This window comes from Aquila chrysaetos, chromosome 2, assembly GCF_900496995.4.
Source record: "Aquila chrysaetos chrysaetos chromosome 2, bAquChr1.4, whole genome shotgun sequence".
Lineage (NCBI taxonomy): Eukaryota > Metazoa > Chordata > Aves > Accipitriformes > Accipitridae > Aquila > Aquila chrysaetos.
The window spans coordinates 44,692,826-44,717,400 of NC_044005.1; the positions used below are offsets into that span (position 1 = coordinate 44,692,826).

The 24,575-nt window shown below is 43.5% G+C and overlaps 1 protein-coding gene across 5 annotated transcripts in view; it reads right to left on the minus strand.

Moving 5' to 3' along the window:
- The window catches only part of AMBRA1 (autophagy and beclin 1 regulator 1), a 135,872-nt gene that overhangs the window by 98,460 nt on the left and 12,837 nt on the right, over positions 1–24,575 (minus strand). For 4 of the 5 annotated variants that reach the window (XM_029997088.2, XM_029997078.2, XM_041129667.1 and 1 more), the window contains 4 exons: positions 24,157–24,329; positions 23,302–23,368; positions 21,257–22,716; positions 3,890–3,976 (listed from right to left, as the gene is read on the minus strand). In XM_029997088.2, the coding sequence (XP_029852948.1) occupies positions 3,890–3,976; positions 21,257–22,716; positions 23,302–23,368; positions 24,157–24,329 (1,787 nt within the window). The remainder of the gene's footprint in view (positions 1–3,889; positions 3,977–21,256; positions 22,717–23,301; positions 23,369–24,156; positions 24,330–24,575) is intronic. The other variant, XM_041129673.1, reaches the window with a different exon arrangement.

Here is a 24,575-nt window from a genome sequence, read left to right on the forward strand (position 1 = left end):
ACTGGCTAACGTTAAATGTATCTCTTCAGTTCATTCAGCTATTGAACCCAACTGTAAATCAGCCCCTGACCAAAGTTAGTCTACCAGCTGGCTAAACACACGCCAATCACAGCAGGCTGCCTGGTCTGTTTATTTCTCACCCATGCTTCTAATAAAGCAGTGGGAAAACACAGACAGAGGTTATCCAGTAATTCTTAAACCAAGTTTGCATCCACAGGACAGCAGGCTGTATTTGACAACACCACAGGAGCTAAATTAACTTAGTCTCTAGGTGACTGGACCCCATTTACTGGAGCAGATTGTTCAGAGGAGGAGCAGCTATGCTGCCACACATGACTGCCACAGAACAAGGCACTGAGTGGGAGAAATGCTGCAGTGCAAAAACCAGAACCGAACAGCTTCTGTCTCATCCAACAACCATGTCATCAAGAGACAGTGCATTCTCTAGGCACCCAGTGCTGCTGGCTGGCCAGTAAGAAGTGGAACTGAGGGAAGGAAATGTTTTGCTAGCAATAGTAAAGTTCAAGTATCTTGCTCTAAATGGCACCATAAATACTAAAAAGTGAGCTACTACATAGCACAGTGTCCTCAGCTACAGCCAGATATCCAAATCAGCTGGCCGTATTTGTAAAAATTGTGTAAAAATTATTACACAAAGGCTGCTTCTCTTCACCCTCCCCATTTTAGTATCTTCTAAGGAAGTAAATTTTAAGAAAATCACAAGAACATCAACTGGAGAACATCTAGACACAGTTCCCCAAGACAGACAGACACAAGAATTGGTATATCTGCATCCAACAGCACTATACTGCTGTGCAGACCACCAAGTTTCCTAACATTTCAGAAATACTGACACCACCCATCAACCCTGCCTTGATGCTGATGGCCAGGATGTTCACTGACATTATTACAGCTCACACCTCTAAATGTCTCTCAACCAGCAGACGTGTTTTAAAGGGGTTACCTGATTGGTGTCATTAATTTCCTTGGCTATATCTATGGTGGCATACATACCACCAATCCTTGAGCTGAAGGTTATGCTGGTAGCGGACACCAACTTTTGCTTGCTTCCATTCCACTTAAGCCTTCAACTCACAGGCAACATTTGGCCTGAAAGTCTCTTCACCAGTAACTTCCTAGCAGCTTAGATTTTTTTTCTAGAGACCTATCTACCAAACTCCCTTGTGATGCTTTATATATGCAGTCTGGGAGCATCTTTTTGAGTATTTCTATTTAACAACAACAACAAAAATTTAACAAAATTAATATAGATGTTCTTTGATGACAGCTTTATTTGGTTCCTCTGCAGATTGTTTTCTGAGCTCAGTACATAGGGTAACTGTGGAGAATGACAGAACAGCCAAGCTGACCTTAGAGAAGTTCAGCAAGGCCACTGAGAAAGACTGCTGCAGTCTACATCAGAATATTCACTCTAAATCTGAGGGAACTTAAAAAAATGTTCTTCCTGCCTCACTCCTGACCTAGGTTGTTCAAATATAGCACCATTACAGACAGTAGATGCAGAAACAAAAACACACACACACGCTCTCAAAAATAAGTTCTTCAGATCATGTAGTTTTAAAAAAAAAAAAAAAAAAAGAGACTCCATTGGAGACAGCTTGGTCTTAAGGAGGTATATGTATTTTTAATATATTATCTAAACACACAGACATATACACATGTATGTTTATTTCACTTTTGTTTCACTTTTCCACTTTGTTATTTAAGAACACGTGAAAGTCATAACTTTGTTACAAACTTACCATGCTACAAAAACCCCCCAAAGTGTAATAACACTCCTTTTAATCACATCCCCAATTTCTAACAAGTTAAAGGGACAGTTAAAAAGATCCTACTAGCCTAGCACACCAGTAAGGTTTATGGAGCAAGACTCTAATCTTAACCCACTCAAACTTCCCATTTGTGCTGATTATGCATGTATGAATCTCATCTTCTGAGAAAGACAGTGACACTGGAACAAATTAACCCTCTTAGGAGAATTTTCAACACTGGACTTTTCTTCCAAAGCTCCTTATAAACTCCAGCTACTATAGTTTCTACTACAACCTAAAAACACTTGAACTGTCACAGGAAGAGCATCATATCAGTTAAAAATGGCTTCAAGGAGAAAAATATTTTTGACAATGTTCCTTATGCTAGGAAATGTCTCAGGCATTGATCCCTTTTTACACATTTTATTGAGCTTCATCATAGTAGAGATCTGACAGAAGGAAAACAAAAATAAATAAAAAATCAGTAACCTAGGCAGGCCGTCCTCCTTTTCTTTTTTCAAAAGGCAGCTCCCAGAGAGCCAGAATCAGTTCTTACAACCTCTGCTCAATAAATCTGCCTGCTTTGGATTACACATTCCAGAAATAAGGAATGGTGCACTTCCAGACATTTAGCAGCTATTGGCATTCATAAATTGACCTGAATGTAGTAGTATCTTTTAATTAACTTTTGTAAAATATCATTTTCATCTTTCCAGGTAAATCAATCCCTTTACCTGTCATTTAATCAATTGCCATTTAGAAAGTTTTTACATTTATCAGCATCATTCGAACATGCAGTTGCCACAACCTTCTGCAGTTACCTAGGTTGGTTTCCCAGTGACGTTACATATAGGTAGCACACTCCACCTTACTTCCACCTCACTACAAACAGGTTTTTTTACATCATTGCTGAGCCTTTGAATTAATCTTTACAAAGCAACTTTCTTCACAATAAATGGAAAAAAAGCCTAATATAAGATTTCACCTCTACAAGGCTTTATCTACAGAGATAGCTAGCAAGGAGTTATTTCCTAGCATAAGTATACCGTGTGGCCAGTTTGCAACATAGCCTTTTATTTCAGAACTTCTACTTAAGAGCATAATCTGTATAAAAATGCAGGTTTTGTTGTTAATGATGTAAAATAGAACAAGATTAAAAAAAAACCCAAACCAACAAACCTCCTTCAGTAACTCACATATTACTCTCCTTTATGATAAATCCTAGTAGCCTTCAATTCATGCAGCTATGCCAGAGGTTCCCCAAGAGGCTAAATCAGATACATTTTACACTTACTGAATTTTCCTCATTCATACCTTTGTTAAACCCATTTAAAGAAAGCTTATTTGTCACGATTTATTCTTTGAAAGCTTCCAAAGCTGCTTGCTGTTCACGATTCTATCATTTCTTCTGACAGAGTCTGTGGGTCACATTATCCCATCTGTTGCTTTCTTAATACACTAACTAGAAACTGCAAAGATCACTCCTTTCCATTTTTGATAACTCTGCCATGTTTGCTTTTTCTAGTCCTCTGAAACACTCCCACCTCTTCTGGAGATTAAGCAGCACTAGAGGTGTTTCTATGTCTAATGTCAATGATTCATGACTCTTCAGAAATAATTGTCAGCATTTTGTTCTTAGTTAAGTATACGTAACATCCTGGTTATGCTCTCTCTCATATCGATACATTTATGGAGACATTCCACTCTTCCAAGCATGTTGTCTGCTCACACCAGCTCCTAACTACCTTTACTACATTCTCCCTTACTCCTGAATAGACTATTTGGGTTTTTTCTTCATTTTTCCTCAAAAGATATTTCAAATTTATTGATATAATCTCATTTACTGTTGGACCTGCTTGCTACCTAGTGTTCTCCATCCCAAATGATTACAGCAATCCTTATGTGCTCACTTGAACAGCAATTTCTTCCTCTTTTCCTCATTCTCTCCCAGACTTAACAGCAGCTTCTCATTTGATTGCACCCTACCCCCATGGCCAACCATTGAGGAGGAGATGGGCCCAATATCAGAACCATTCCCAAAGGATTCAGTGAGTTACACTGAAGTTATGCTTTTGTCTATGAAACTTAAATGCCTTTAGATTGCATTTAGCTCTTACCTGGCTGGATCTGGATAGATCGGATGTTCCCGGGACCCTGCTCCATCGTAGCGAGATAATGAAATGAGGGAAGACTCCAGCAACCTCCTAGAAAGGAAAAACAAATGATGAAGTCAAAGACCATTCAGGAACATCCCCCCTATTTATGCCCTACTTTCTGAAACCTCTTAAGACTATTTCTATCAGCAGTGCAAAGAATTCTGCAACATCCTGAACCACTCAGTGATGGCATAAGTGTTTTCACCACATAGCTATTCAAAGTGTAATATTCTTACTGCACAGGAGAAAGAACGCCTTGAGTAAGAAAGAAGAGTGGTCCCAAACCCACGTCCAAGTTTCAACAGAAAGATGCAGATGATACTTCTCCTTTGGAGACAAGCCATCCCAATCCATCAGGTCCATAAACACTAAGACTGCATTTGCCATCTGTCAAATGCTTACCTACACAAAGGTGGCTACACAGGGAATGGACCAAGGAGCATGGGACAAAGAACACACCTCGGCATGTGGACTTTAAGGGCACCACTGGTGTTTATTTGCAGTAAGAGATTCAATCTTAGTCTCAAGGCTCAGAAAGAGAGGTTTCCAGCTACAAAAAAAAAATTTGCTTCCTGTATATCTTAATCAACCACAGGGAGAGATACCAAATATTCACTCAAGAAGTAAATGTATGCAAATGCAGCCAGACAGCTTGAGTATGCGAAAAGTGAATCTGAGTCACGAAGGCAGCAGAATCAAAAGTATATAGCAGGAATATGTCCTCCGCCCTGGCTTCTACATGTACCTCTATCTAGCTTCTTGTCATAAAGCAGAGGATGGCAAGACTTGTTTCAAGACTGACTCATTCAAGCCTGTTGCAGCCACTAGATTCAAGAGAGATGATTTGGGGCGGGTGTGGAGAGTGGAAAAAATCAACTGCCAAAGTTTGTAAGGCTGCTGAGTTCCCTTTCAAGTCCTTTTGCCTCGAAACTCCTGCTAAATTTTGCTTTCCAGTCTTTGTAACTTAATGAAAACTGTTGTGGTTTGAAAGTCAAAGAGGTCCAACACCACATATGTTCTATTCATCCACACACATAACTGGTGAGAAAGATTTGAACCTATCAGTCTTAGCCCCACACTCCTAATTCCAGTTAGCATTTGCAATGCAGGACAGCAAGCATCAACACAGGAAGCAGGAAGGACCAGATATAATCCATGTCCAACTTCCCATTTCTAGCCAGATAAAGACAGTAGAAATGCAAATGAGACATGCTTTTTTCCAGCAGCAGCCCCCCATTAGGACCTCAGGACAATTTTTCACTGTTTTCCAGTAAGTTTAAAAAAAAAAAAAAAAAAAAAAGACATTTAAAAAGTTTTAAAAATTACTTCAATTTTACATTGTAAATCCAGAATACAGGAAACAACAAGAGATCACTCCAGTTACTTGGAAAAGCATGTGTTAGCTCTAGAGACTCAGTACTTGCTGCAAAGCACTGGGACTCTACAGAAGGCAAGAAATCCTGTCCTCTCTGGCACTAAGTTGCTTGGCAACCATTTGTCTTATTCAAGAACAGTTATTAAATCTCTTAAACTTTGAGATGAATTAATTCCCCAGGTTACCAAGTCAAAAGCTCTAACCTTCAACACTTCTAGATATTAAGAATCCCTTGGCTCCCCAAAAAGTTATCATACTTCAATCCTGCCTTACGAAACCGTATCTCCTGCTCCAATATATAAGTCAATATATGCAAAAGCAGCTAATCCAGAACAAACAGTGCAACAGCTTTATGAGGTATCCCTGAAGTCCTATACCTACGAGGTACACCTAGCACCTGCATCATACATAAACTTTTTTTTCCTTCTGAGGGGAAAGGTAGACAGATTAAAATAAGCAGAAGGGCTATTCTACCTATTCAGTCAGCTGGCCCCTTTCTAAACCACTGGCTCAGAGTTCAGAGACCAGGTTTAATGCCACTGCAACATCAACATGCTTTTTAGAACTCTGCTCTTCAGAGCTGCTTATGCAGAGCACCCCAAAAATAGCAGTTTGCAAGCAGCCTGGATGTGCTGAGGCTGCCACCATACTGGACCATCCTGCCTAATCACTGGACTTAAAGCAGGGAGAAAGAGCTCCCACAGCACACAGATCCTGGCAGGGCCACAACTGTAGAAACAGCAGCTGCCTCCTTACAGATGTGAGCAACCTACACACAATGCAAGTCGCTTGTTTGATGCCATTTCCCTGCAGTGCTTACGGCGTCCTGATAATGTGCACACACAAATAATCATCAAACTCATCACCCCTGCCAAAAGTCTCGGCGCCTATACACGCCACCCTCTTTCCCAGCCTTTCAGGGTCTGTCCATTAAATGACACAGCAAAATCAGAGCTACAAGGGAAGATGACCAGTACATGCTGCGTGGCCCAGCAAGCTCTGTTAGAAAGGAGTCTCCAGGTATTCTCTAGCCATATTTCTCTTCTCACCCCTGGAAAGGCTGGCAATTGCCCGAGAAAAGCATTGACTTAGAGGGACCACCTTCAGAGAGCAGCCAGCAGCTGTGCTGAAGGAAATCAAAAGGTATACCAAGCAGAGGACGCCAGAACGGTGTGGAAGCAGGAGCAGGGCACACATTGTAGTAACTTGGCGTGGGTCTGCCAGGAGTCCCTCTGCTTGGCTTGGGAACAGCACTTTGGGGAATCTACAGTTCTCTCCTCTATACCCTATCTGATCCTTGAAGTAAATACTTGAAAAGCCTTGCTCTACCAGGTACCTGGCACCTCAGATGAGAACTGGTATGTGTTACTTCAGTGAAACACAAACCAACAGTTGCCTGAGCCACAGGACGGCCAGGTATCCACATAAACAGACTTCCTATAGCCCTTGTGATTTTTTTACCTGAACAGCCTGCAACTCCACCCCATGAAGCAAGAGGAGCTGCTGCTGCTTTAGGAGCACCTCCTTCACCAGAAGGGCTCCCTAGGAAGACCAGTAGTTACGGGGTTGTGGGGAGCAGGATGACAAACGCGCTCCGTTAAACACACTCCCCAGGACCCTCTCTGAGGCTGTGCTGTCCAAGTTGAACGGTCTCAACCAAGATGGCCTTTCCAGCAGAGCCTTCCAAGCCTGCCAACACCAAACTCAGCTCCTGCACTATCTCACACTGAGGCACACAAGCCACATACTAGGGCCACGTTCAGATCAGGTGGACAAAGATAATTCAGTTAACAGTAACTGCTAAAAGCTATAGCTGATGTTAAGCCAACTGGTATTTCTTAACTGTCCTAACAACTGTGCCCTCCCAGATCACAGAGCAATGAACAGGTGGATATAAATACATACAGGAGGCAAAAAAAACAAACCAAGGCAACATGCAATCTCATGAGATCCCTATGGACCATCTCCATGCCTAATGCTCCAGAGAATAACAATATCTGTACTGAAACCAGAGTACTAAACACAAATAAAATCTATTATTTAACTCATTCTAGACTGAGCCCTTGAGGCCCAAGTTACAGATCCAAATGCATTTGACTCTTACAAATGTGTTCAATAATAGATACACTGCTATAATCATCAATAAAATGTCCCACGTGTGACACTGGTAGTGTAACCTACTGTCCCCCAGGAAGGTGCAGATAAATGTTTTTAAAGTAAGTCATGTTGCACTCTATCAAGTCTTAGGTGCCCCACTCATAGCTTTTGCCACCTAAAGTCCCAGAAGAGACACAGACTATTTGTTTTCAGTAAGCCCAAAGTGTAAGGTAGCCCAATATCCTACCATCATAAATGCTAAGGTTGGGAGCAACTCTGTTAAGGAGGATAAACATAATCCATGGATGAATAGAAGCAGCTCTGTTACAGGGAACTGCTAGCAACTAAACATTTAAGTTTCCAACAGTGAAGCAGGCAAAGAGAGAACAGAAATGCATATTGCTTGCATCTCCTTTTGAAACATTTCAGTAGAACATGCTTGACTCCTGAATCCTTTCTGGAGCTTACAGCACCCTCTTCCTCTCCCACACCCCCCATTTTTGCTACCTAGATATATAACAGGCTAACACTAGGCTCTGTGGAAGCAATTGCTCCACTACCTCTGTCTAGACAATATGAAATTGTCACAAATGACATCTAAAGTACAATTAGCAGAGAAACTGCAATTTCCACTCTCCTCCCCCGCTCACCAGGAAAAAAAAAAGTAAAAAAAAAAAAAAAAATCACACATTATCATCCTCCAGGTTGTCAGTCAATGCCGCAATAATGAAGATTAACTCTGCTCACCCTGAGAGATGCTTCTGGCCCAGCTTGCTAAAATAGGAGGAGGGGGATTGTAGTTTTTTGTTGGTTTATTTTTTTTATTAAAACTACTACAAGAAGATATAAATTGCTGCTGTTCAGCAGCACTGAGATCTCAGCAGACTCCTTTTCTGTCAGACATCAGTAGCTATGGAACTGCCGCTCTACACTCGCTCTTTTACCTCGGGTCTGCAGACAGCAGCAATTGCTAGTGAGGGGGGAAAAGAAGCAAGGTCCAAGTTACGGGACACCTTTAGACAAGGGACAGAGAAAGAGAGTGCACGCACACAAGACACTACAAGTAGAAAAGGGAAATTTCTGACAAACGAAGCAGCCGAATGCCAGATGCCACAGCTCAAGGGGAAAAAAAGTCATAAAGCAAACTCCTCACAGCACATCAGCCATTGGACTATACCCACACTCTCCCCACGGGGGCGAGGATCACCACCAAAGCCTCTTGGGACAGAGTGATTCATCTTGACAGGCTTTGAGAAGATACTTAAATGCAGCAAATTTAACTTCTCAGTAACAGTTTCTAAGGATATGCAATTCCTACGCCACATCCCAGATTTGCTGTCACAGCACGCGCATTCCTGAGTAGCGCTACCCCAAGGGACACTGAGGGAAGGGCTTTCCTCCCCATCCAAAAGAGAGGTGCTAACAGCACTGAAGCTTAGTTTCCTTAAAATCAAAAGGGTGTTCAGTCAGCTACCATCCTCCTAAGCTGCTGCTGCACACCAACAACCAGAGCAAACTAGTAAAATGAAGCACTATAAGGAGAGCAAGCACACCTACCCCTCCCATAGTCCCAGCTTTCACCTATGAAGAGAGCTTAAGACAGAGCAATTCATAGTTATCCTTTGAAGCAGAAGTATATTGCCAACTCTGGCAGCTTCTGTGAGTTTCCTCCTCTAGTTTTGTATCTTCCCTGGAAAGGCTTTTATATTCCCTACTGCCCATTTGGAGGTGAAATTACCACACTACTTCATACCGCATCCCTTTTTCAGTCCTCCAATTTACAGCCAGCAGTCAGTTCTCCTGAGTGCTCGTCCCTACAGATGTGCTCCTATGATTCCTCATGTGAATGTAAAGAATAGCAACAGTGTAAAACTAGATTCACTTCAGTCATCTTCCTCTTACGGCAAGGCAATGTTTAACCCAAAGACAACAAGAAAGCTGAAGCATGAAGACAGCTGAATGTTCTCCAGCTGCCCAGTAACTCTGCTACCCTCTCTTGAGGGTAGGATTTGAATCCTAAGCTCAATTATTAACTGCTAACAAGCCCAGTTAAGTCTTGGAGATCAATTATAGCCTCGACAGAACACTAGAAAACTATTCTAAACAAAAATCTCAACCAACCCAATCCACTGGCTTGCGTTTTTTTCCCTTCCCTTTTCTCAGAAGAATAGGGAAAAATTATTTCAGGCATCTCTCTATTGTGTTGCCTACTTTCACAGAGCAAATTGAAATCACGTAAGCAGAAACCATCAAGTGTTTTGTTCCATAGCTTCATTTTCCATGAAAGTTTTGTAGTTCTTGTCAAACAGAAAAACACTATTGCTATCACCACTTTCATATTCAAGCTTAAAATAAAAAAGCAATCAGTATGCAGTTCTCAAGATTGCCTGAAAAGATGATTTCTAAAATTACGTCCCTAACATAATCTGCTCTGATACCTCTAAGCTAACATTTCTAGACCATTTCAGCTTTCACATGGTTATGGTTAGACATATTTAGCCTGGCATCAAGATTGAATTAAGACAGGTCAGAAGCAGATGATTAGAAGAGAATAAACAATCAAACAAAATGGTCAAACTTTTCTTAAGACAGTTCTAACCATCTACAAGAGATAAATACCCTGAGAATTTCACTACTGAGGAAAACCTCAATGCTCACTTTTGCAGTTCTTTGTTAGCTCCTCCAGCCCCTTGGTCACATCCTTGCTGTACAACTCATCCTCACTGATTAACCAGAGTTGGTGGCTCCCTTTCTTATGAGTGAGTATCCAAGCCCTGCTAGGCATTCTTTTCATCACTCTTTTTTTTTTTAAGTTATTCCACATAATGAATGCCCTTTGCAAGACAATTTCCTTTCTTTACAGAAAACAATGACAGCAGAGATGCAATATGTGATCACACATTCCAAACATGGCCTTTGTAGAACACTTTGGCCTGTTTGTAAGAAAGACCTTGTGCTAACTCTGAAGGGCAACCAGAAACAGAGAAGACATCCTTCCTAGCTGGAGGTGTGGAGCTGTCAGAGAAGCAGGTTTGATATAGGACAGAAGTTATCACAAAAAACATTTGTCCCCCTTCACTGATTCTGAGCAAGAATCCTGTAGAAAACACGCTGTAAGAATTTCTCAGTCAGAAAACAGACAGCACATCAGGTCTTCAGCCAGGATGGGAAGGAGTACGTCTGGGAAGGAGTGCAGGGAAAAGGAGCACAATTACATGAAACAAAGAACTGTAGGTAAGAGTTCGAACAGCAGAAACAAGCATTGGGATTTGAGTTCTCCTAATCACAAGGCAGGGAGCAGAGTTTCAAGAAGAACATGGTTAACCCTTTAAAGTTTACCTGCTTCAGCTTAACTAGAAAGTAATACCACATGATGAATTGTGCTATTACGGCACTTCTGCTCTTGGACTAGGAACTTCAATTTCCATTTACCACCTGATGCCGCAGGAGCGACACAGTACCTTTGGAGCTCATCATAGGGAAGGTCAGTGGTTCTGAGGAAGATGACAGATTTTTTAAGTGCACCCAAGGTTGCACTGTTAATCTATTACTTCACCTGCTGACAGAGGCCATGCATCAGAACAAAAGATGAGCAAGCATTGTGCAGAGATCCTCATCATACAGCACCCAGGGAATGATTAATGTGTTATTTCAACAGGCAAGAGGAAGCACACATCCATGATAGACGTTAAAAGGCTCAAGAGCAGCTATGGCAGCATTGACAGTTTGACACTAACTCCAACATGCAAAGAACGATGAAAGATCTTGCACCTTCATTTTGCAGGGGCAAAACCTGAGGGGCAGGGAGTGGAGAAGAAATTTAAATCAGCTCAAGCTACTGCATGTGCTGTTTTGCTCTACAGTGGCAGTTTTATACCAGTGCTCAGAATGGGGCAGGTACCTCAGCCAAGCTAAAGACAGACATTGCATTCCTCCACCCTTAACAACATGCGATTATATCAGAAATTCAGCTAGAGGGAATCAGTTCCTAGTCATCATGGTTATGATAACAGGCTTGAAAGCATGGCCAGAACATAGCCAACACACTAAACTCCCTCAGCCTGCAGACAGCTCTACTCTTCTGAGAACTCTTCTACCTACCTTCGTTTGTATAATGTCTGCTTCAAATTCTCCTTGTTCTGGGAGTTCCCAACACCACAGATTGTGTGGACAGCAGAAATCTGCTTACCCACGCACGCAGATCTGCGTCAGCTTCTGGGATAATTACATAGGGCTCCTGCTTCTCCATAGGGAATTGAAGAGGAGGTGTCTTTCCTGAGGGGGCAGAAGCCATACCGTTATCTCCATAGGCTTCTAAGGCTATGAAAACAGAGGTCCCACCACACATCAATCACTTTTAAAATGCTCTTGTTCAGGCTGAAGTAATGAAGAAAGTCAGGTCAACAGATGACTGGCAGGGCAGTTCAACCACTTACCCCAGCCCTCCCACTTCAGGAAGATAGGGGAAGGATTTGATACTAATGCATTTCAAGCAGAAAAATGAGTCAGTTTCCTGGCAGATAATGAACCCTGTTTATTCACAGCCTTCAGTTCCAGCAGGTGCTTTCTCAAGAAGAGCAAGAGAGGGGGTCAGTTACATCATCACACAAACAGCCATTTGGCGCAATCAGTTAAATATGTATGTGGGAAATGTTTAAAATGCATGTTAGCTATTCAACAGACCAGAACGGCTCAACTAGAGAAATCTAGAGTCATCTCTATTTTGGTTACAGTCGTATTACTGAGTCAGATCACAGGTCCCTCTCTCTCCTCTTGCTCCAGGCCCAGAGAGTAGATGCATGCTGCTCTACTGCAAGTTCTCCAGCCCAGATTCTGTAATAGGGAGCAAATAATTGGATGAGGGCACTTTGTCCCCAGGCACACCGTGCTGTGTGCATTTATAAAGAACGTGAAGAATGAGTGCACGCACGCAATGTATGTAAGTGACTGCACATCTAATGATTAAGGGCTTGTATTAGCATAAAAAAGAGGCACACTATACTGCCAACATCTCCAGCTCCTCCACACACTCAAGAAAGCTACAGAGAGCTTTCAGTTGAGCAAGCAGGCCTGAAATAGGTCTGAGGGCCTGCCCATAACTTGTTTCTTGGCAAAAGGAAAACAAAACCAAAACAAAACTTAGCGATTGTTTTAACATTACTTATCTGAATCCAGACAACAAGCTCTAGGAATCACAGCTAGACAGTTTAAGCATGTCAAAGACCACCATTAATCATAAGTTGAGCATCATCCCCTAGATGGAATACTACAAGTACATGAACTCAATGCTCATAAGTAAAAAATGGGAATAGGAGCAACTGTTCCAGGTCAAGTGAGCTTGTCTGGACATGCTGCCCACCCTGCAGCAGTTGGATCAGGAGGCCGCAGGGAAGCTATGTGCAGACAGCACAGGAGACGGCCAGGCTAACAAAGGATGGCTTTCAAGAGAGGGAAGCTATTCACACTTCTTCCCTGTCTGTAGGAAAGCTGAGAACTGGTATGCTTTATGGTATCCTCAAATAGCTATCTGTTTGAAGTCAGCTGTCTTTCAACTTCTAAGCAATCTGTGTTTATCTAAGATCTTTGTTGTATGGTCATCTCATATAGGCCTTCCTCAAAAAAACCCAATCCCACCCCAAAATCCAAAACAACCCACCCAACTCTAGATCTCACCACTCCTCAGTAGAAGCAAAAACGTAAGCCAGTTTGGAAGCATGTACCTCTTCCATCCTCATTAAGAAACACCACTGGAATCCAATTTCAACAAGTTCCCTTGCTGCCACGCTGGAGCAGGTGAACACAAAGTCCCAGAACAGCCCCATAGACAAGACACCTTTAGTGAAACAGGTCTGTTTCCTAGAGATTGAAGAAAAACAAAGTTCACCTTTTTCTTTTATAGGTGAACTCCCTATTGCTATGCCTGGACTACCAAAAAAAGAGGTGGGAGAAGGGCAGTGGTTCAACTGGGGAAACACCATGAAGGTATACGAGAAAGCAGAGTTATTTCTATACCTGCTTAATTTGCAAGCCAAGCTGCTGCAAGAGTAACATGGGAAAAGAATATCTTTTTGTGTGCTGTAGTCATTGCTGTATATTTAAATTCAGGCCAAGAAAAAGAAAAGAAGACTTAAGCCTTTCTGCAAGTTTGGCGAAGACTGCACATGCTCAGCTTTCCGAAGTACTCGGGGAAGCTCGGCAGCAGGGCGTGACCTCTATTAGTCACTGCAAGAGGAAAAGCACAAGGCATCATTTTTTCTCCCACCAACTCTCAGTAATGAAGTAAAAGGGCTCTAGCAATCTTACATTATTCTTAAATCAGGAAACCAGCAAAGGCAGGGGGAGAAACATTCCTGCAAAAAAACAGGCACCTCTTTCACTTGTTCTTCTACATAACTAGCAGCACATTCAAGAGCTCAAACTTCTACCACATCACTAAAACAAAGTCTTTCCTGCCCACATGGAGACAGGAGGCTCGGTCTGGAAAAAAACACAATGCTGGAAGGGTGGCAGCAATAACCTCAGAGCTCACGTAGACATCAACTGACCATTTAGATATCACGGCAGCCTCTCCTACAGTTCAGGCTGTGGTTACATTCTCGTGATAAAACCAATTTGTATTTTCCATTTTTAAAAAAGGCCAAACAAACAATACTTGCCAAGTTTATCCACAGCCTGCACACCTCACCCATAAACACAGCTAATTATCATGTCTAAATATTCATGTCATCTTTAGATTATCCCTTCACTCTATGTTTGGCACTGACAAATTTGGTCTTTGTTCATTCCTAAGTGTCCAGGCTAACATTTCCAGAAATCATTCGCCCACCCCACGGTTTTGGCCTTCTCCCCTCAAGCACCTCTTCCCCACCACAAACCTGAACCTCTTGTCTCTGCTTGGAAATCCCTTCATAACTTCTATTTACCTCACTGTTCCTCACTAACTACTGAGATACTACTTAACCTCTATCACAATCATTTTCAAGAATTGTAACAAGCATCTTTTGAATTATTTCTTATCAAGCCTGAAAACAGCACAGCATAAACTTTTCCAAAACTATGACGTCACACATGGAGGCTACAAGGTTTGCCAGAAAATCCTTTTTTCCACAGCACACGTAAGGTCTACACACCGCTAAGTGTAAACAAAATGCTGAGCCTGAACTACAAATGCCAGGACACCAGGCTAGCAAGGTTTCCACAAGTAATGGGCCTGAACATAAGGAGAAATTATATTGGGTAGTCCATGTAGATTTGGCACAGGCCACATTCACACTTGATTGACGTGCAGTCTGAGCAGCCAGCACAGTATTGCTGCCTCTCCTCTCCACACCTCAGAGGTTTGCCCTCCTCCCGCTCAAGTCCCCCTTTTTCAGTGAACTCAACAGGTCACTGCCGCAATAGATATTAAATACTTGAATAAGCAAGCCACAACTGCTGTAAGCAATTAGGAAGAAAATAGTTAACAACGTGGGTTTTGTGAAATAAGGGACAAAACAAGACAGAATACACTAGGTATGTGTTCCGTCTCCACCACAAGATGTATTTTATAGCTTTAGGTGAGGCAACAGCCTCCTGCTTTAGTTCCCCCCCCCCCCAAAAAAGTAAAGGGAGTAGTATTACCCTCTTCTCTTAATTTGATGGCAGATTTCAGTCACAGAACTGTCTCCTAGTAGGCAACTCTGTACCCAGGGCAGGGGGAAAGGAAGTGTTCTGGTTGGTTTTTTTTTAAGGCTAGGATACGAGCGACACGCACCTTTTCATTCAGTGCTTTACACAGTGAGAAAGCTACCAGAGCAGCACATCAGAAGCTCAGGCTCCAGCATGAACTCAAGAACAAGTTGTAAAAGCGACTAGTTTTTTCCATTTTACATACAGCACTCACCATTGCTGGGCAGGAATGGGGGTGCTCCTACCCTGTCAATCTACTTTAACCACAGCCTAGTCCCAGTCAACACCCTATCTACAATTTAGAACCAGAAGAAGCATCCCCTCATGGCCATGAGTAAGCCATGCCTATTTGCATCAGAAAAAAAAACCAAAAAAAAACCACCAAACAAAACTATCCCAAACACATTCACGGCCTTCTTATGGAAAAGCCCAAAAATTTAAGTAATAGCTCAAGGCATACTTCAACAAGAAAAAAGAAACACAGCCCCGTGGAAAAGGTGACTGCCCAGACTCCAGTTGACATCTGCCAAGCATTCCTCCAGAAAATAAGCCCCATATTATGGAAGTCTTCTGAGGATGGATGAGCAACCATTTAAATGCAAACAAAACCTCTGAGAAGGCAGACTGCAAAGAAAGGTCTGCTCCAGGCTTGGCAGGCAATGAGCAAGAAGTCCAGATGAATTCTGCAAAGTTGAAGAGGTCTTTTACAGCTCTAACTCATGGACATTTGCCTATCAGAAAGACAAAATACCTGCCTCACCTCAGATCCACATCTATCCCTTTCAAACCCTTACAAAAGCCAAGAGGATAAGCTCCTCCCTTGCTTGCATCCTGTATCAGAGCCATTTCCCCTCTGGATCCCCATTCACGCCTTTCCCCAAACACTGAAGAACTTGCAAATGTATGGTAACTAAGGAGATAAGCTGCAATTTAGGATTGGGGGGGGGGGGGGGTGGTGGTGTCTTCAACTTACCTTGCTTTCTTTATACAAGAACTCACTCTGAAACTTTCTGGTTCCACAAGGAGACAGGGAGAGCAAGGAGCAGAAACAACATTACCCCCTTGTGGCAGCAAAGCAATATGGAACTAAGTTCTGAGAAATTCAAAAGGGAACACACTAGGTTTTTACTTTTCATACCTGCTCTAAGTATGGAGAGCTACATGCTGCCAGAAAGGTGATCAAGACTGAAGAGACGTGGTATGAGCTGGAGCATGGTGTTATGTCAGGCCTCTACATGCCTGACACGAGCAGGGCACAAAGGTCCACGTTCGGCTAACAGGTGAAACCACAGGTAGAGCATTTAAACCTTTCTAAGGGAGATGCAACACAGCCAAACACGCACGCTTGCAATGTATAGCACTGACACCTGGATCCCATTCACAATCCTATATATAGCGCTCTCACCCAGTCTGAGTGCAATGCAATCTTAGCTCAGGAAAAAAAACCTGGTTCACGCTGTGTAGCAAGAATGCAGGCAGGAGGGGCCACAGTCCTCAAGACAAGAACTGACAAAATGAAAGACAGAAATTTGACCCTGAACCTTGTTACACGGTTCCAGGGAAGCTGGTCTGCGCGTCACTTGTGCACAGTGCATCCAACAGACTCAAACACATCAAAAAGCAATGCCTTTGGTAAGCTGTGCAACTTTGGCAGGTCAATTATTTGCACAGCACTGTGGACTCTGCGCTTTTATACACTCACGAACAAAATAAAGGAGTTTATAGAAGTGTCTCCAGACAATACAAACTCCCCCACCTCACTTACACTCCTTCCTACCTGTGTGCATGGCAAAACCATCACCCTTGACAGTTCAAAAGACTTCTCAGATCTTCAGGTAACTTCAATAGTCTATCTTGTCTGCCAAACTAAATAGGTGAGTCAAGGTGAAAACATTATGCATTCAAAAGACACAGGCGCACAAGTTACTCATACCACCGCCTACAGAATTTGACCTCTGGAATGAGTGCAATGGAACAGTTAGAGAAGTTTAACATAATTGCCAGACAAAGCTTCCTAATGGAAGAATAAGTATAATAAGCGTTTCCTCCTGGAACACAGGTTCCATGCAAACCTGCCTGGCAACAGAACAGGGCTCATCTTTCATTTGCAGTAATTAATTCAAATCTCTAGTCGAAACAGACAGGTAAACAATAGTATAATATATTATGAGCAGCTAAATCTTGAACACATAGAGGACAAGTTTCCCTTTGTGTATTTTTCTTTTCCCCCTTTCTAGGGATTAGTTTCACAAGATAAGGTTTGAAATATGTCAACAGGGACATACATGGCACTACTTGCTCCTTGCATCCATTCTAGAAAGACTGTGGCCGGGGGTGCCATGCCAGAACTCGGAAACAACACTAGCTTTAAAATCAGAGGATTTTTTTTTTTCTGAAACAACACACTAGTTCTGTAGATATCACTTGTGTCATATTAAAGTAGCCAAAGAGGTAGCATTTGAAGATCTGGATCCGTTTTATTAGTCAGCATTGCACTGTACCTCATTAACTGATGAGCTGAAATATATTTCAGTGGAGACCACTGCTAGGATTCTATATATCATTTTCTTAAGAAGGTGGCACTAGCTCCTCTCAAACAAGCAGCTGACTAGAAGAATCCTTTCATGCTCTGTTCAACTTTTCGTTATCAACCTGAATTGGCCCACACAGCAACAATGGCTTAAAGTACTTACAGGATCTTTTCCTTTACTAAGATTACAGTATTAACACGATGCTTCCTGAACCCAGTTTTTAATTAGTAAGTAGTTACAGAAAAACTAAACTAGTATCATCTGTTGCTCAGTTATCTTTCCTTCATCCAGATCTTGCCAATAGCTTCTATCACCAATTTTATGCAGCACATTTCACATGGCAACTTCAGGAATTTCTGAGGCTCTTTTCACTTTGATGTTAAAAGTGAGGTAAAGATAGATCCACAGGGGAAAAAAACCTACATTTGAATTAATGAGATCAGCCTGGAGAACCTCAGAAAAGGCTGAAGCTCAGTCTCACGAACTTCTGCTTAAGGTAGACCATAAACCTTCCCCAGTTGTATCTCACTGACACAATTTCAAGAAGCACCCAGCTCAACACCTGTGCTGCTTTCAGGCCAAGCTGAATGTGACTGCTGTACCGCCAAGGCTCCCAGTGACATGTTACTGCTTACAGAGGTGCCAGAGCTATTAGTCAGGAATAGCTTCATTACATGCTTATTAATGCCTTTGTGATTAGCCCAAGATAATTAGCCCAGCACCATCAGAAAGAGCAGAATTCTCTCCCTATCCAGCTGACATAGCTGCATCAACAGAATTCAAAGAACAGCCTTCATTAAACTACCTATTAACTTAATTGACCCTCTATGGCAATGTCTTCCCAGCAAGCTACTTCTCAGCCAGGCAAGACAGGTCAAGGAATGGATCCTGCCCATGGAGGGAGTGAGAATATACACACAGTTTCCAGAAGCAATTTTTATCTTAAGTTTTTCAGCTGGTCTTTGAATACAGAGCTCAATTGCCCAATGAGGACATCTAATGGAGAGACAAAGAAGAACAGAACGTAAGACAGGTCACAAGCAAATAGATGGATGTCCAACGCTAAGATCTAACCCGAGGTCCATAGGCACAAAATTACATTGATTGAAAGTGTGTATGCACTTATCACTCGTACTCTCAGGCTTGAAGGCTTATCTTCCCTCTTCTATTTCCCCAGGACTTTCAGCATTACATAGCTTACATCTCATGATCCTTAGCCACCATCTTTGCATGCTTCTGCAGCAGCAAAGGTTAAAAGACATTTTGGACTCTGCTGTGCAGGAGTCGTTCTAGCACTTCCCATTGTGGGAGCACACCCTAGATCTGGGAGACAAGAAGGCTGGATGTGAGGGTGTTCATTCTATGTAAAAATTAGGTAAGTGGGTGCTTACTGACTTTTTATTGCTCTGTAAGGAAAAATATAACAGCTAATTTGAGAAGGGCATGAAATTACACCTGCAAGATATAGCTATCCTGCATACAGGGTTTCTTTTAAGGGGAAAGATTTCATAAAGCTCCCAAGTCCATCCCAATGTATTTAACGGAAAGGAAATATAGTTTTACTTCAGGGAAATCACCATGAGCATTTAATACCAGATTGCTCACTGCTTCCAGCTTCCTTACCTCGGTACTCTACAGTTACCTTAACTTCGGTTAGAAGGGAAGCAGAAACCCCTGCCATGCCTGTTCTTGAGCAAGGCCTGACAACAGAAGCAGGAGACTGGGAAAACAAAAGAGTCCCTATGAGCTTCTCGGCAACCTCTGCCAAAAGGGTTTCACTAAAAGTTTCATCTTACAGCAGTTCCTCTGGAATTAAGCTTGCGCATCGAACTATGCACTCCAAATTAATGTCTCAGCAAAAAGCACCTGTTTGCACAAGTGACCAGGTAGGCAACTAACCCTGTACAGATGCTACAGCCACAGAGCAGGCAGCAGCAACCACCATGGGTGACAGGCAAAGCGACCCAGAGCTTCAGTCACAGGACTCCAGCTGTTAGGTAGCAACCTGTCCAGCTCCTGTGCGGCGGGGTGCACTGCATTATATCCCTCAGGGCATTTTAAAATTATACAACTCCCACAGAAAAGATCACATCTACAGATCCCACCACACCTCACTGTCAAAATACGTGCCAACCACCTGATCAATAAAAAGGTTATTTGCCCCCATTATTTCTGACACTACAGTGACTCGGCCCAGAGAACAAGCTACACGGTGGAGATGATATGAGCATGTACAGCTATTTCAAAAGAAAGATAGTGCAAGACTTACTCAAGTGCCATTTTAAAGCTGAATTTGTCTGCTCCTTCTCACCCCTCTGCCCTTTAATAGGGGACTAGAGGGTATCTGATTTAAATTAAAGGCAGGTAAGTTCAGGCCCAAGAAAGAAGTAACTACCATGTAATCAGCTTGAGACTCTCGTTATGGCAGGCTATAAAAAAAACTGTGGCAAAGATTTAGAAGCAGATGAATAATTTCATGACCACCACCACTTATTTGCTATGCAACTACAGCAACAAGAAAGGCAGCCACTGTTCCAGCCTGAGTGTAATCAGCTTATCTGCAGCAAGAAGGAAAGAATTCCCCTTCCTCAGACACTCCTGTGTACAAAGCCTCCTCAGTCAGTTACATCTGCATCCAACCTGGAAACTTTGCTTTCCTAAAGCACAAGGCATCCATTTCTGAGAAACAGCAAGACTGGACCTTTCCTCTGACAAGAGCACAAATCACTTGACAGAGAGGATGCCAAACTGAAAGTCAGGAGGGAAATCCTATCCAAAGTACCAACATAGCTTAATCATCCATACAAGCCAGTGGAGACACTTGCACACAAAGCATAGGTCCTTCCTGGTGCAAGTTCGATTTGACTTGTTCTGTTTCTTGTAACACATCTGAAGTATATAAAAAAAAAAAAAAATCCTTCCAAAAAAGAATCACCTTCTTGAAAAAGAATACAGCAGAGTCTAAAATTTTCAGTGATCAGCACGCCCCCAACCAGCTCACCCTAGATTCGGGTCAATGGGAGCCACTTTCAAAACTTACCTCTTTATCAAAGGCAAGCAAACTGCATGGTTTTGACCAAATACTTGCAACTAAGGTATATGCCCAAACCACCGACACAGAGCTTTGACTTTTTTTGCCCTATATGGCAACACCAAGGAAATGATTGTTAAACCTTCCAACTTAACAACTACAACCTCAGCAAGACACAGCACCCAAAAAAGCAATTCTCACTACACATGCCCAATTCTCCATGCCTACCTTGGGCAGATTCTCCCAACATGTGTGCAACGTGTGTGTGGTACGGGGCACAAAGGACAGCGTAGCACATCCTGTGTTCCCACCCTTCTGCAGTGTCTGGGAAACACCAGGAGCATAGTCGACCCCAGAGATCTGCTGCCAGAGCCCGTCCTTTTGCCTGTCCATACTATGATTCTCCTTTCCCATTGAGAGGTCTGGTCTCTGTTGCTTACAATCTTCAGAACCTAATCTGCAGCATGACAATGGCAGCTATAAAAGACATCAATGCAAGGTCTCTGTTTTCATCTACATAAATAGCATACAACCACATGAGAAAAGGTTTTTAACTCTGAAAAACTCTGACTAGATGGGAAAGGTTTAAGAAAAAATGGAGGAGGAAGGCCGAGCATGTATCTTACCTCCTGAGTGAATCCTCCTCTGAGCTTTCCTCAGGCATTTCCTGGTTTAAGGCCTCCTGTGATACATTCCCAGGTCTGCTTGAAGCCGACTGGCTGTAAACTCTTTCCCAGTGCCCCGTCTCCTGGTTAAAGACCACTCCCACGGTCCTCTCCTCCTGCGGGGTGGAAGAGCTGCCCAGCTGCAGCCTGCTAGAGGCAGGAGCTCTGCCCTCGGTTCTCTCTGCAGGCTGCACCTGGCTGGTATTTGGAGGCACACCCTCAAACGTGCTTTGGACCTGCCCTGGTGTGTAGCTAGGCGTGCTTCTTTCCCAGCGCAGCGTGTCATTGTTAAAGGTCAGCAGGTTATGACAAGCGCGACAGCGGTTCAGGTGACCCCGGGACAAATTGGAATTGTTTTCACTGCTGTGTGGAGTCTGCTGATGGGAGGGACCCGGCCGATCAGGCTCAATGTTGTTGTTGAGCATTTCTTGAGCCTGTTGCGACTGGCTGGGCTCCCCACCAATCCCCTGATCTAACTCCTGAAGCCGGTCATATTCCAGGAAGAATCGCCTCAAATCACACTGGAGCTCATTACGGATGCTGGCCGGATTGCTTGGGCCAGCGCTACTACCACTGTCCGCCTCAGCCCCTGGGGCCAGAAAGCCCCTCCCTTCTGTCGCAGAGGTATAGACTGATGCCTGGGACCCTCCCTCCTGCTGTCTCAGCACTGACAGCAAGCTCACGGAGGAGGCACTGGTCCTAGGGGGAGGCATGGCTTCCAGCTCTGACCGAGAGCTCATGTTCAGCACTGTCCTGGACCAGTCAGACCCACCTAAGCCCGAAGCCATCTCTCTCGCAGACTGTTGGTACCGGGACTGGTGGCCGGCCAAGGGCCCGCTGAGGGACCGCCGCGTGGGGCCCAGGCTAAGGTTGCGCAGGGTGTTGCCAGCAGTGCTGCTCTGAACTGTGCTGAAAGCAGAGGGCCTGTTAAGTATCCCCTGCTCCTCCTGCGCTACGGATGCCTGCTCTGGGGGTTGGTAAGGCTCTGTCTGCACAGAGGAGAAGGAAGTGCCAGTGGCCCCAGAAGACGTGGAGGGTGCGTTTTCCTGGTGTGGGAAGAGAGAAGAAGGAAGTCTTGCACTAGAGCATCGGCTGCAAAGGCACAACATCCCCAGGTGCTGGCAGCACTCTGCTGTGGGATAGCTGACACGCTCCCGGAGCCTGTTATAGACAGATGCCCTTGTGTTCTCACTGGCTGGAGGCGGAGGTGGTGGTGGTGGAGGCGGTGGAGGGGATGGGGTAGCAGAGTCTTGAACACTGTTTTGCTCTCCCACCTGTATGCCAGAGGAGCGGGAGGACAACATATGCAGGAAGTTGTGGAGGAGGGGTGTGCGCCTCACAGGCTGAGACGGAAGGATAGCGCGCTGGCGATAATGCGGCATCTCTGTGCTGTCCACGGAGATTTCCACTTCCTCATCGCTCTGCAGAAGGAAGCAATCAAAGTTCAGTCACCTCACAGCAAAATCCTGTATCTCCAGATAAACAGCAGAAAGTCAGCTACCATCCCAGACAGATGAAAGGATGCAGTAAGTCCCTTCCTAGAGGCCTTGACTTGCAGGAAACCAGCTGAGACTATTGCAAAGTTCATTTTATGGATCCAGACAACCTCCTCCTACAGCCCAGTGAGCTTTGACAATACACTGTTCATACAAACAGAAGCATCAGCATCTGAGGGTCCGCAGCTGTGGGGAGCATTGTTAATACCTCACGTAGCTTCAAATCCAGCAGAATGTCACAACAGAACTGAAAGAGCGGGGCCATTGGGACATCTGTCCCATCGCTAATGAGACAGTGAGGGCAAAACAAACACACTTTGGAGAGCTCTTTAATAGCCCTGCACATAACACAAGAACATTCATGAGACCAATTAAGGTGAGACAGAACTCAGCTTAGAAGGACTTCAGGTTTTCAGAAAAGCACAAGGCTGCTTAGGAACAGACTAGGGTTAATGTATGTAGAGCATCTTGTAATTAGCCAGTCAATACAGGTACTGACATTCCCCTTACCTGCTGATTAGAAGGGTTAACAATTGCTGTGAGCAAGTAGTGTCCCAAGGGGTCAAACCGTACCAGCCTAAAACAAAAGCAGAGCCAGAGTATCAATCATCAGTTCACATTCCACATTGACACAGGAACCTGGACACAGCAGGGAAGAAAACCCCATACGAAATATTTGCAATGAGAACATTACTACATTACCATCATCATCTTCTGAAGGATGTCAAAAAGTTTATGCATTAAGAAGAAGAAAGCATACTTATCTAGCTGAAGACTGCAGCTATTTTATAGTCCACAGCAACATTATACAGAAGTTAAAAGCTGGAAGCAAGTATTGCTGTATCAATTGAAATAGCTAGGAAATTTTAAGGAATATGTACGTATATATTACAAATTGGAATTTGGTACAAAGGGAGAGATTAATGTGCCTTGAATGTTACATCACTGTCTTATTTTAAATTGCTCAAAAGAAGGCATCAAGTTTCCAGCAATGCAGTTTCCTCTATAACTGCACCAAAGTAGTAGTTCAGCGCTCTCTTCCAGCAACTTCTGGGTTCTCTCATCCTTAGGGCTGATAGGTTTAATTACTAAGCTTACAAATGAACATGAAGTAGATTCTGGGGATTTATTGGGCACACTTCTGATTACAAATATTAACAACCAAGCTGATCTATTATTTCCAACTACTTTTTTTCCTGCCCACAGAACTGTTTTTCTACCAGCTGAGCCAAGGAGCTGCACTCAATGCTTCTCTCCGCTGCCTCAGTTCAGAGTGTGCAGCATGCCAGAAGAACCCCCCACACTCCCCAAATCTGACCATCTTTCACATACGAGTGTTCTCCTCCCCCAGAAACAGGAACTCACCTGACCCGCTCCATTTCACTAGCCGTTTTCACCACTGCAAAAGGCTCCCGACGACTCCAGTCCCAGAAATGTATCTCATTGGCAGTTGCAATCAGCAAGAGCTGAGCCGTAGGATGAAAAGCAAGTGATGCAATGGCATTGTTGCTATCTGTGAACCAGCTCTCACTTCCACCCTGAGTGAGGAGTCAAGAATCACAAGCAGTTTATCACAAAGTTTGAGATCATTAGGTTTCCATATACATGCCATCTCTCCAAGACTCTGCCCAGAGCATGGAAGTAACATGCTTTCTTGGCAACAACAGCAGCTGCTCTCATACGAGGTCATGGGTCATGTCTAGAACATAACACTACTTGTAACAATGACCATAGATGTATTTTCTTTTAAGTGTGTCTCAAGCAGCCTGTAAAAATACTGCATT